This window comes from Gossypium hirsutum, chromosome A12 (genome assembly GCF_007990345.1).
Source record: "Gossypium hirsutum isolate 1008001.06 chromosome A12, Gossypium_hirsutum_v2.1, whole genome shotgun sequence".
Classification (NCBI taxonomy): Eukaryota; Viridiplantae; Streptophyta; class Magnoliopsida; order Malvales; family Malvaceae; genus Gossypium; species Gossypium hirsutum.
Genome location: NC_053435.1, coordinates 2,596,599 through 2,608,633, shown reverse-complemented (window position 1 = coordinate 2,608,633; position 12,035 = coordinate 2,596,599). Strand labels below are relative to the sequence as shown.

At 34.4% G+C, this 12,035-nt stretch overlaps 1 protein-coding gene across 1 annotated transcript; it reads right to left on the bottom strand.

The window, feature by feature from the left end:
- Positions 1-1,115: 1,115 nt before the first annotated feature.
- On the bottom strand, positions 1,116-2,746 carry LOC107938488 (cysteine-rich and transmembrane domain-containing protein WIH2). Its single transcript, XM_016871664.2, has 3 exons — positions 2,425-2,746; positions 2,117-2,291; positions 1,116-1,390 (listed from the first exon to the last, which is right to left on the bottom strand). Exons 1-3 carry the CDS (start codon positions 2,474-2,476, stop codon positions 1,345-1,347), a joined length of 273 nt encoding a protein of 90 aa, XP_016727153.1. The 5' UTR covers positions 2,477-2,746; the 3' UTR covers positions 1,116-1,344.
- Positions 2,747-12,035: the final 9,289 nt, after the last annotated feature.

The following is a 12,035-nucleotide window of genomic DNA, read 5'->3' as shown; positions in this document are numbered from 1 at the left end:
CCAAGGAGATCCACTAATCTCCATATCCTTTTATCATTGTAATGAAAAGGTTAAATCATATGATTAATGAAGTTTTGGGTAGTAGATAGAAACCTATTAAACTTGGGAATTAAGGAAACAGCTTCGACTTCGTACTTATTCTTTGAGGATGACTTCATACTATTTTGTCATAAAGGGAAGCAAGCTATGATGTTACACCAACTCCTACATTTTTACCGTAAATATTTAGGCCATAGGGTTAATTCACAAAAGACCCAAAGATTCTTCTCTCACAACACAAGGGTGGAGATCATGGATTCGAATAGTAATGTCATTGGGTTTAACAAGGTCGATGATTTGGGAATTTACTTTGAGATGTTATTTCATAAAAAGGGTTTCAGAAGCAAGCTCAGTGGATGGGATGCAAAAGGGCTCTCAACGGGGTGAAGTCGATAATTACTTTATGCTAAACGTCCTCATACCACAGGGTGTCTGCAATGAAATTGAGAGGATTGCTCGAAAGTTTATTTGGGGCTTGTGGAATGAGGAAAGAAAGGCCTCTCTAGTCAAATGGGAAACATGTTGTAAGCCTTGGAGAAATTGTGGTTTTGGTTTAAGGAGGCTTAAAGAGCATAATGAAAGCTTCTTGTTAAAACTTGCTTTTTAACTCAGTGACTAATAAAGGTCTTTGTGAAAGAATATTGGGAGGAAAATACAAGCTGAGAACAGATTGCCCGGAGAGTATCGATAGACTCTTCGTCGAATGTTCGGGGACTACTAAAAGAAAATATAGGTTGGAGTGTGGGCAATGGGAAGAAGATTCAATTCTGGTTGGATGAATGGCTGCCCCTAGGGACCATTGCGTGGATTATTTCAATGTCTACGTAAATGTTACAGTTTTACTGAACGAGGAGAATGGGATTGGTCTAAAGTTAGATTGCAGCAGTGACACCACCCAATGCCTATAAGTGGCTGTCCAGTTGTGCTTGGCCACCACGAGAAGGAAAATAGAAGATCATTTGCAGAAAAAGAATCCCAAAACCTTTCTTTGGTTAGCATTTCATAATAATCCTTTCATTTTTTCTTTTTTATATATGCTTCCAAGTATAAAACAGTAAAAATCAATCAGCCGGCCATGAAAAACAATAAAAATCCATAAATATATAGAACAAAGAAAAAAGATCCTAATATTACTGTGTATGTCAACAAGAGTTCAAATCCAATGAAGGGTTCAATTATTAAAAAGAAAAAAAGCGATGAAGAGAAAGAAGAACATTTGAAATTGAAGTTTGAAAATGGTAATTGAATTCAACTCTCCTCCTATAAATTCAATATTTTTCTAAGCTGCCATTGGAGAAAAGGTCGTCAAAAACAAGCATCCAGAAGACAGCAACAGCAAAGAGCAGCCAAACTGCAATGCCAACCAATATAACTTATTAAATCAAAAGAATTTCAAACATCACCAACATTTGACAAGGTAATCCTCGTTAGAGTTGACGATTATCTGATATAAATACGACTACAATTTTAATATTTATGGAATACAAATTATGACAATTTTTTTTCATATTTATAAAATTTTTAATATAATTATTATGAATCAATTCGTGTTTCCTTTTTAAAATTATTTTTTTAATAATGAAATTACATCTATCGTTAACCTATCACAACCTTAAACTTGTCGAAAGTTTTGTCTTGAATTGCCTCTTGAAATATTCAGGGAAAAGAAGTCATAAAATATTTTCAAGACGACAACAACCTTTTCTAGAACACCGAGGAAGTTGTTTGAAGAAAATCTGAAATAACAGAAATACCCCCTAACCGTCGAGAAAAGAAATAAAAGAACTAGGCATGGGGGTGTTTTCGGGATGTTGACCACTTAACTGACAGTCTTATCACGTTAAAAAAATCCTATCCCTTTTTATCGGTAATCGTGATGAGCTGTTGTGATTTTTTATTGTATCCCGAAAAGCACGCCCTCAGTTGAATTTTGCAGAAATCAGAATTATCCTTAGATGAGTAGATCTGACCATATACGGTAGATAAACTCGTACAACGATACTAAACCATCACTTTTAAAAACTATATCTTAAACAACTATACGTATATGGATAGAATGGAGAAAGAGAGCACTTACCAGCCTTCTATGACACCGGAACTCTGCTTTTGCTGAGGAGGAGGAGGCTGAGCATATTGAGGTGGATATCCCTGCGGAGGGTATCCCTGTTGAGGATAACCTTGAGGATATCCTTGTGGGGGATACCCCGGTGGTGGATAAGCATCCTTTGGAGGATAACCTTCCGGTGGATAACCTGTACAGTTCTCAATCACAAAAAAAAAAAAGGTTCTCGATCAGATCCACCAGATAACCAGATCCAATCAATCAATCATAATGCAGCAAAACCATAAATATGTAAAAAAGAAAGTGAAAAATCAGAGCTAGACCTTGAGAAGGAGGAACGCCAACAGGAGGCTGTTGCTGATTGTAATAACTCATCGTTAGCTGATAGTTGTTGGTATTTTCTTCTTCTTTTCTTTGAAGGGAAATTTACAGAAGGGCGAAGAGTTGGTGCAGTGAAGGGAAGGGACATTGGCTATTGTTTTATATAGTGGATTTTGAAAAGGCTATCTCTACTTTTTCATATTACTTTTTAAGATTTGTACGCGTGTCCTCTCGAGTGAAACTTAACGGCTAAGGTTGCATCTGTGCTCGAGCTGTCTTGCTTCCATGATCAATTTTGAATTCTAATTTAACTTAATTTAGGTCAATTTTAAAACTCGTTTTCATCTTTTAAAATTAAAGTTTTATCTTTTTTTTTCCTCAAAAAAGTCTATTATTATTTTATATATATAATATTTATATTTAATGTACTAACCTAATATAACTTCTTAATGAATTACAAGATGATATTCCATATTTTTAATTATTTAAAAAATATATGTTTAATAATTTATTGATGATAAATCTTAATATAATTGATGTATAATGTTACACATTGTCAATCTATCAAATATAAACTCATTTAAAAATATATTAAATTAAAATTTAGATAAAATATTTTAAATTAATATATAGATAAAATATTGAATTCTTTTTAAAAATAAAAATTATAAGATTTTTTTTTTAAAAAAAGAGAGTATTTTTAACGTATCGATTGGTAGAACAATTAAAGTTGTGTTAGTGGGGATTAAGCAAAATAATGAATCATATAAAGAGAAAGGGGCAGATCACTAGACAGATTGGCCTGAAAAATAACAAAGGCAAGAATATAAAGCTGCAGAGACAGCAAATAGAAGAGAAGGAATCATTTGAAAATGCAAAGGTTTGCTAAAATTGAATTATAATATTAAAAAAATAAGCATATAATCACCAAATTGCAATAACCATACGACGTGAGAATGGGGAAAGGATAGTATGAAACTGTGATTCCACGTCATCTCTATCCCTTTTTAATAGTACAATGACAAATTAGATTTTTGCTCCTTATTTTTAGTATTTTGAGTTGAATTTGAATTTTTTCAAGAGAAAAAAAATTAAAAATTATAAGAAAAAATCTGATTTATTATTCTCCTATCGAAAAGGAATAGAAATAACATAAAATCACAATTTTATACAATTCTTTTTCGTGAGAGTGATATTTAAACAATTTTAGTAACAAATCATTTGGTTGGACAGTTGGATTGAGTAATCAAACATAGAATTTATTTGGGTTAATGATCAAATCCACTACAAGTTAGTTGGTGAGTTACTTGCATGATAATTTATTTTTGTTGGAACTAGTGCTGCATGAATGCAGTTGGATGGTCCATGTCAAGGATAAGTTTTTGTGAAACAGGGAATTTTATATTTATTTTTATTGATACGAGGAGTTTTACATCAATTAGGTTAAAAAATTTATTATTATAATAATATTTTAGTATTTTTATATGAAATATTTAAATAAAAATATTTAGGGATGAAACTTGAAAATGATAAGGATTTATATAGAAAGTACTTTACCACTTCATTTATGACTCAATTGTTAAATAAGATTTATATATATATATTTATTTAATATATATAACATTATTTCTTTCACTTTTTATTATAGATGTGGCATAATTTAGTATTAATTGAGCTATAAATTCTGCTATTGTTAGTAAAGCTGTGTCACATATAAGTCATGTACCCAACATGTTGATTATGGGCTCGATCATCTTTAGAGTATAAGCCTCCACTTATATCAAAACACATGAGTTGCATACACATGGTTGGTGACTAACTCAAGATTTAGGTAAATCATACTATAAACGTCACAAGTGAATAAATTCACAAATTGATTCATAATTAATTCATCTTGAGTCCAGTCAAATGTATCATTCTACCAATGAATACATTTATGTCTCTACCCGTGGAGTCAATAGTTCTGATAGCCAAGACGAGCCATCTCCCCAATTGGAATTGTAGACGACATAATAATCTTTCTTAGTATTTGAATCAAATGGTCACTTCGATTCTTTTACGGGATTACAAACTTATTTAGATTATTTACTGAAATAAGTTGTCTTTCTTACAATGTAAACATTCTTACAATGTCACTTATCTTTAGTTTGAATTTAGACAATCAATGAGCTAATATTTGCTTGTCACAATTTCGCTATGCATGCAAAATAGAAAAGATAGAAATACAAAAGGGGCGTAATAGTGAAATATGAAATTAATTTTATTTATTTATTTATTTACCGTTCAAATAAATAAAAAATAGTTATATATTTACTATAATATTAATACATTTCCCAACAAGAATTCCTTTAGGTGCTTATACGGATCCTCATTATCTAAACCACAAAAAATAAGCAAATAAATTTATCTGTATTTTTAATTAAAAAGATACCTTATTTTGGGTGCTAGATGCAAAGTGAGTATTGATTCAAATATGGCATGACTAAATATCTAAGAGTCCTTCCTTGGATGGTCATTACTACTCTCATAGAAGAAATAAAAATTAATACACTAATTCTCGACAACGATATCAAAATTTGATAGATGTACAAAATTTGAGAAAAAACAAGTGCCTAACAATTAATCTCTCTTTACTTTTTCGATAATCAAAAGGAAGCTCGTTAAACTTATGTCTCTTATTAACAAACAACCCTAAAACAAATCTCCTAAAACTTAATTTATTAAGAATTCTAATGAAATAAATACATAACCTCTCTTTCCTAATTAATCCAAAAAGTTCTGCAATTAGGCATGACCACATCTTACAGAAAAAGCTTTGTTGCCTTAGAATTTACACAACAATTAAGGGCCTTAAGTAAAGAGTAAATCTGATTTTGAGCTTCACTCTTCTTAAGTTGCAAAAATTATGCTTCAACCTCGTTTTTCTTCAATCTTTCCGTCTATAAGATAAAAGCTCAAACATCAGTTGAATCCAACAATTTAAGGATCTATCAATGCTTAAGGGTTCATTTAGATAAATGGTTCAATTAAAAAAAAGTGCTTATGGGTTTGTAATGGCCCAAATTTGAGGTTATCGGAACAGTGGTTTCGGGACCACAAATCCGATGAGAAAAATTTTATTTTTCTTATATTTTTATGGTCTAAAATTTCACAAAATGATTTAGTGAAAATTTCGTTCGAAAATTTCGACGTTTGGGCACTCAATTTAGTCAAAAGGACTAAATTGTAAAAAGTGCAAAAGTTGAGTTCTACATGTTAGAGGTGTCCAATTGTTATGAAACTTTAAATTGGAGGTCCTTATATGGTAATTATACCATTGGTAACTTGGTAGACAAAAATGCACATGAGATAAGTGAAACAGAAATTTTTTAAGTTAGGGGCAATTTGGTAATCTAGTAATTAAAATGAATTAAAAGGGAAAAAGATGGCAAAAATCTTCTTCTTCTTCATTAGGACGAAATCAGCAAGGGGGGAAGCCATAGTTAGGGTTTTCAAGCTTCCAAGCTCCATAGTAAGTGATCCCAAGTCCCGTTTTTAATGTTTTTTACGTTTTTGGAGTCCCGGTAGCTTAATTTAGCTTATTCTAGCAATAATTTAACCAAGGGTTTATATTTGGAAAAATACCCATAGGTGAAAAGTGTTTATTTTGATGTTTTATGATAGAATATGAAGCTAGAAATTATGTTAAAAAACTTTTGCTAAGCGATTTTAAGTGAAAACGAGTAAAACGACATAATCGGTAAAAATACCTAATGTTCATAAGTACATGTTAGAGTGGGAATTTGATGTTGCCATAGAAGGGAAAAATGTTCAGAATGTTATAAAACATAAGAATAAGAGATGAAGTTTAATTTCCGAGCCTTGGGGCAAAAATGTAATTATGTAAAAGTTTAGGGGCAAAATTGTAATTTTAAAAAAGTTAGAGTCGAGGGCTGTTTTGATGAATGTGATTATTAAATAAGTTAAATTTACTATTTTAGATCAAGAAGTACGAAACTCGAGGTTAGACAAAGGGAAGAATAAAGTTGAAGACTAAGTTGGTGAATTTGGCTATAATTGGTACCGAGGTAAGTTTACGGTAAATAAATGCAATATTTCAATATTTATTATCAATGCTGTTAATTTCCAGCAACTATGAATTTATTTTATGAAGTTATTTGATGATGATCTAAGCATGAAATGATAGAGAATTAAAATTAAAAAGTCCCGTTGATACATAAGGATGGTACTGGATACGAATGTCATGACATTTGGGTAAAGAGGTCCCATGTAAGACCATGTCTGGGACATGGCATTGGCACCGAGATGAGAGGTCCCATGTAAGACCATGTCTGGGACATGGCATTGGCACCGAGATGAGAGGTCCCATGTAAGACCATGTCTGGGACATGGCGTTGGCACCGAGATGAGAGATCCCCTATAAGACCATGTCTGGGACATGGCATGGGCACCAACATGAGAACATCCCATGTAAGACCATGTCTGGGACATGGCTTTGGCATGTTATTATCAGAAGAGACCCGAGTATCCTTATTATTCCAATGTAGCTCAACGGGCTTGTAAATGAATCATGTTCATGAAAGTTCAGTTTAAAGCATAAATGGCAAGCTCAGGTAAGTTGTGAGACTTAAGAACTTATTATACTATCAATTGATGTTCAACGATGCAGCAAGGATTGAGTAAGTTATGCACACAAGTATTCTAAGTAAACAAGTAAGAGAACTAGTATGAGATTAACTAAAGAGTAAACTAGAGATATAGACATTGAGTTTAATTATTTAAGTTAAATATTGTTATTTATTTGCTAGTAAACTTACTAAGCTTTATGCTTACTTCTTTTATTTCTCTTTCTCTTATAGTATTGCAAAGCTACTTCAAGGATCCTAAAGAAGTCAGAGATCGCCCACACTATTAACTACAACTGCTCAGTATTTTATATCGAAACACGTTTGAGTTATGGCATGTATAGGGATTTAGTTATTTTGTATGTTTGTAATGATGATTTTGCTAATGAGTGATGTGTAAGTATTTGATGATGTATGGTCATTAAAATGGTTAAGGATGAAGGTGTTTGTTGTTATGAAAGATTAGGTGATAAATTATGCATGGAAATCATGAAAGGATAAAATTTTGCAAAGAAACAGAATTCAGGCAGCACAGTGACGTGAATTTGAAAAATCACCCAAGATAGTATAAAATGAATTAGAGGGTGAATGATATATGGAATTAAATCTTGTTGAGTCTATTTTCATGGAAAAATAACGGTGTAGAAAAAGGAAATTTATATATTAAGATATGTGAATTTTAGTAAGATAGGGTCAGAACTGTTTTTGGAGTCCCCTGTTCTGAGTTTAGAAAATAATTACAAATTGTACAAAAATGGTTATGAGTTGAAATTTACATGCTTAGATTCCTTAATGAGTCTATTTTCTGTAGAAACAAGTAAGAACTTCATATGAAAATCCTACAGTGAGAAAACTTATTTTTAGTAACAAGAGGTCAGAATAGTCGAATGGTGAAACAGGGGATACTTTAACTAATAAACTGTACTAATTGGCTGAACCAAAAATTCTAAAACTTTTATGGTGTGTAGATATATGAGTCTAGTTTCAGGGAAAATTTACGAAATTAAATTTCGAGTTCTGTAGCTCAAGTTATAATTAATTTAGCAACTGCTGCGCGATTGAATAGATTTGCTGTAAATAGTGAAATAAATTTTCAAACCTAGTTTTTATGCTCCGAATTGGTAAGATAAGCTAAGTAATGCCTCGTGCTCGACTCCGGAAATGGTCTCGGGTAAGGGGTGTTACATTTTGTTGGTATCAGAGCAGGTTTAGTCGGTTCTTGGAATTACTCGGTATAATAAGTGTCTACCTATACATGCCATACTTATATATTTTGATAGTGTGACGACTCCTGACGATTTTAAAATGTTTTCTTTTATAGTTATGGATCCTGAACGAGATAGTACAGATGAAGTAGAAAGTAATGCGCTTGCTTCCGCAGAAGGGATGACGCCACTAGATGTTAATGTTAGTGAAAGGCCTGCATCAGTTAGACAGGGAGGAGGAGCTAGAGAAGCCTTCTTCCAAGCCATGAATGATTGGTTTGCCGAGTTCGTTCGTACGAATCCGGCTTTAAGACCTCCACCCCCTCAAGATTCACAGGTTCCCCATGTAGCTTCCCCAGCTGCAGGTATATTTATCAGGGAGAGACCACCTGTTGATTAGATTAGGAAGCAAGGGGCTGAAGAATTTCGGGCTACCAAAGATGACGATGCAGAAAAAGCAGAATTCTGGCTTGAGAATACCATTAGGGTTTTTGAAGAATTATCTTGTACACCGGAAGAATGTATGAAGTGTGTGGTCTCACTTCTCAGAGATTCCGCTTATCATTGGTGGAAGACTCTCGTGTCTATCGTACCGAGTGAGAGGGTTACTTGGGATTTCTTTCAGGAGGAGTTTCGAAAGAAGTACATCAGCCAGAGATTTATAGATCAGAAAAGGAAGGAGTTTCTTGAGCTAAAACAAGGTAAGATGTCCGTGACTGAATATGAACGCGAATTTGTCAGACTTAGTAAGTATGCTCGGGAATTTGTATCCACCGAAGCCAACATGTGCAAGAGATTTGAAGATGGGCTTAATGATGACATCCGACTATCAGTGGGTGTATTGGAAATCAGAGAGTTTGTTGTTCTGGTAGAAAGAGCTTGTAAAGTAGAAGACTTGTTAAAAGAAAAAGAGAAGAGCAAAGCTGAAGCTGGAGCGCAGGATACAAAGAAGAGGCAAATGAGTAAATCATTTCAGTCTACATCTAAGAGGCCTAGGGAGCTCTCTAGCGGATCACATTTTCCACATATATATTCTGGCCGAAGCAGAAGTAGAAGATTTGAGGGTTTTAGAGCTCAAACCACTACAGTTGCAAGTACAGGCAGTACTCGACCTCCTAGGCCTGAATGTTCTCAATGTGGGAGACGCCACCCCGGAGAGTGTAGAGCAGGTGAAAATGTTTGTTTTAGATGTGGAGCATCCGATCACTTTATTCAGGATTGTCCTGAAACAACTAAAAGAGAAGAAATAACGAGTGCGAGATCAGGTAATGCTCCTACCAGAGATAGACCGCAGAGAAACCCAGGAGTGGGGGCGAGTAATAGGGGTGCATCCAGAGATTCAGTGGTTAGATCAGATGTTAGAGCACCTGCAAGATCATATGCTATTCGAGCTCGTGAAGAGGCGTTCTCTCCTGATGTAATTGTGGGTACATTTTCTCTCTATGATACTACTGTTATTGCATTAATTGATCCTGGCTCTACACATTCATATATATGCACAAAATTAGCATTTGTTAAAAATTTGTCTGTTGAACCTACTGAATTTATAGTTAAAGTCTCGAACCCCCTGGGCCAGTTTGTGATAGTGGATAAAGTTTGTAAAAACTGTCCACTGATGGTAAAAGGTATTTGTTTCCCGGTTGACTTGATGTTATTGCCTTTTGATGAGTTTGATGTGATATTGGGCATGGATTGGTTAAGTCAGCATGATGCAGTAGTAAACTGTAGACAAAAATATGTTGTGTTGAAATGCCAGAATGGAGAATTACTTTGGGTTAAATCTAATCAGACAGAGGGATTATCCGATACGATTTCAGTTATGACAGCTCAGAGGTGTGTTAGAAAAGGGTATGATGTTTATTTGGCGTATATGTTGGATACTAAAGTATCTGAGTTAACGATACAGGCAGTGCCAGTTGTATGTGAGTTTTCTGATGTGTTTCCAGAGGAATTACCAGGGTTGCCACCAGAAAGAGAAGTGGAATTTTCTATAGATTTGATTCCGGGAACTGCCCCAATTTCCATAGCTCCGTATCGTATGGCTCCTACAGAATTAAAAGAGTTAAAGGCACAGTTACAGGAACTTGTTGACAGAGGTTTTGTTCGTCCGAGTCATTCACCTTGGGGTGCTCCAGTTCTGTTTGTGAAAAAGAAAGACGGGTCTTTGAGATTGTGTATTGACTATCGGCAGCTTAATAAGGTAACTATAAAGAATAAGTACCTGTTGCCTCGAATTGATGACTTATTTGATCAACTGAAAGGTGCCACAGTATTTTCAAAGATTGATTTCTGATCGGGTTATTATCAGTTATGGGTAAAAGAGCCAGATGTGCCAAAGACAGCTTTCAGAACCAGGTATGGGCATTATGAGTTTCTGGTTATGCCGTTTGGCTTGACTAATGCACCTGCAGTATTCATGGATTTGATGAACCGGATATTCAGACCGTATCTAGATAGGTTTGTAGTAGTTTTTATTGATGACATTTTAGTTTATTCTCGGGATGAAACTGAGCATGCAGAACATTTGAAAATAGTGTTGCAAATTCTGCGTGAAAAGAAACTTTATGCTAAATTCAGTAAATGTGAATTTTGGCTTCGAGAGGTAGGTTTTCTCGGACATATTGTATCCGCAGAAGGCATCAGGGTAGATCCGAGTAAAATTTCAGCTATTGTCAATTGGAGTCCACCGAAGAATGTATCTGAAGTTAGAAGTTTCTTGGGTTTAGCTGGTTATTATCGGAGATTTGTACAAGGGTTTTCTATGATAGCTTCTCCAATGACCCATTTATTACAGAAAGATGTTAAATTTGAATGGACAGAAAAATGCCAGCAAAGTTTCGACCGATTGAAGGAGTTGTTGACGAAAGCACCTGTGTTGGTACAGCCTGAATCGGGTAAGGAATTTATTATTTATAGTGATGCATCATTAAATGGTTTGGGTTGTGTCTTGATGCAAGAAGATAAAGTAATAGCCTATGCTTCAAGACAACTTAAGCCACATGAAAGAAACTACCCAGTACATGATCTCGAGTTAGCTGCTATTGTATTTGCATTGAAAATATGGCGGCATTATTTGTATGGTGAAAAGTGTCATATTTATACTGATCACAAAAGCTTGAAATATTTGATGACACAGAAAGATTTGAATTTGAGACAACGCAGGTGGCTTGAATTGATAAAGGATTATGATTTGGTTATTGATTACCATCCGGGTAAGGCTAACGTGGTAGCTGATGCTTTGAGCCGAAAATCTCTATTTGCTTTACGAGCTATGAATACCCGGTTGTCACTGTCTAATGATGGTTCAATCATAGCTGAATTGAGAGCTAAATCGACATTTCGTCAACAAATATGTGAAGCTCAGAGGAATGATGAGAAATTACAGGCTAAACGGGTGCATTGTGAGTCAGGTAATGATTCAGAATTTCAGATTGGAACTGATGGTTGTTTATTATTCAGAGGCAGAGTATGTGTACCGAAGAATTCAGAACTTGTACAGAAGATTTTACACGAAGCACACAGTGGTATTATGTCCGTACATCCGGGAGGTAATAAAATGTATAATGACTTGAAAAAGATGTATTGGTGGCCGGGTATGAAACGTGATATCTCTGAGTTTGTATCAAGATGTTTGGTATGTCAACAGGTTAAAGCTGAACATCAGGTACCTTCGGGGTTGCTTCAGCCAATTACTATACCAGAATGGAAATGGGAAAGAATTACTATGGATTTTGTGTTCGGATTACCATTGTCTCCGAAGAAGAAAGATGCCATTTGGGTGAT

Coding starts and splice junctions, on each gene's coding strand:
- LOC107938488 (XM_016871664.2), bottom strand. CDS start 2,476: ATGAGTTATTACAATCAGCAACAGCCTCCTGTTGGCGTTCCTCCTTCT. Junction 2,292..2,424: donor TGGCGTTCCTCCTTCTCAAG/GTCTAGCTCTGA, acceptor AGAACTGTACAG/GTTATCCACCGGAAGGTTAT. Junction 1,391..2,116: donor TCCGGTGTCATAGAAGGCTG/GTAAGTGCTCTC, acceptor TTGGCATTGCAG/TTTGGCTGCTCTTTGCTGTT.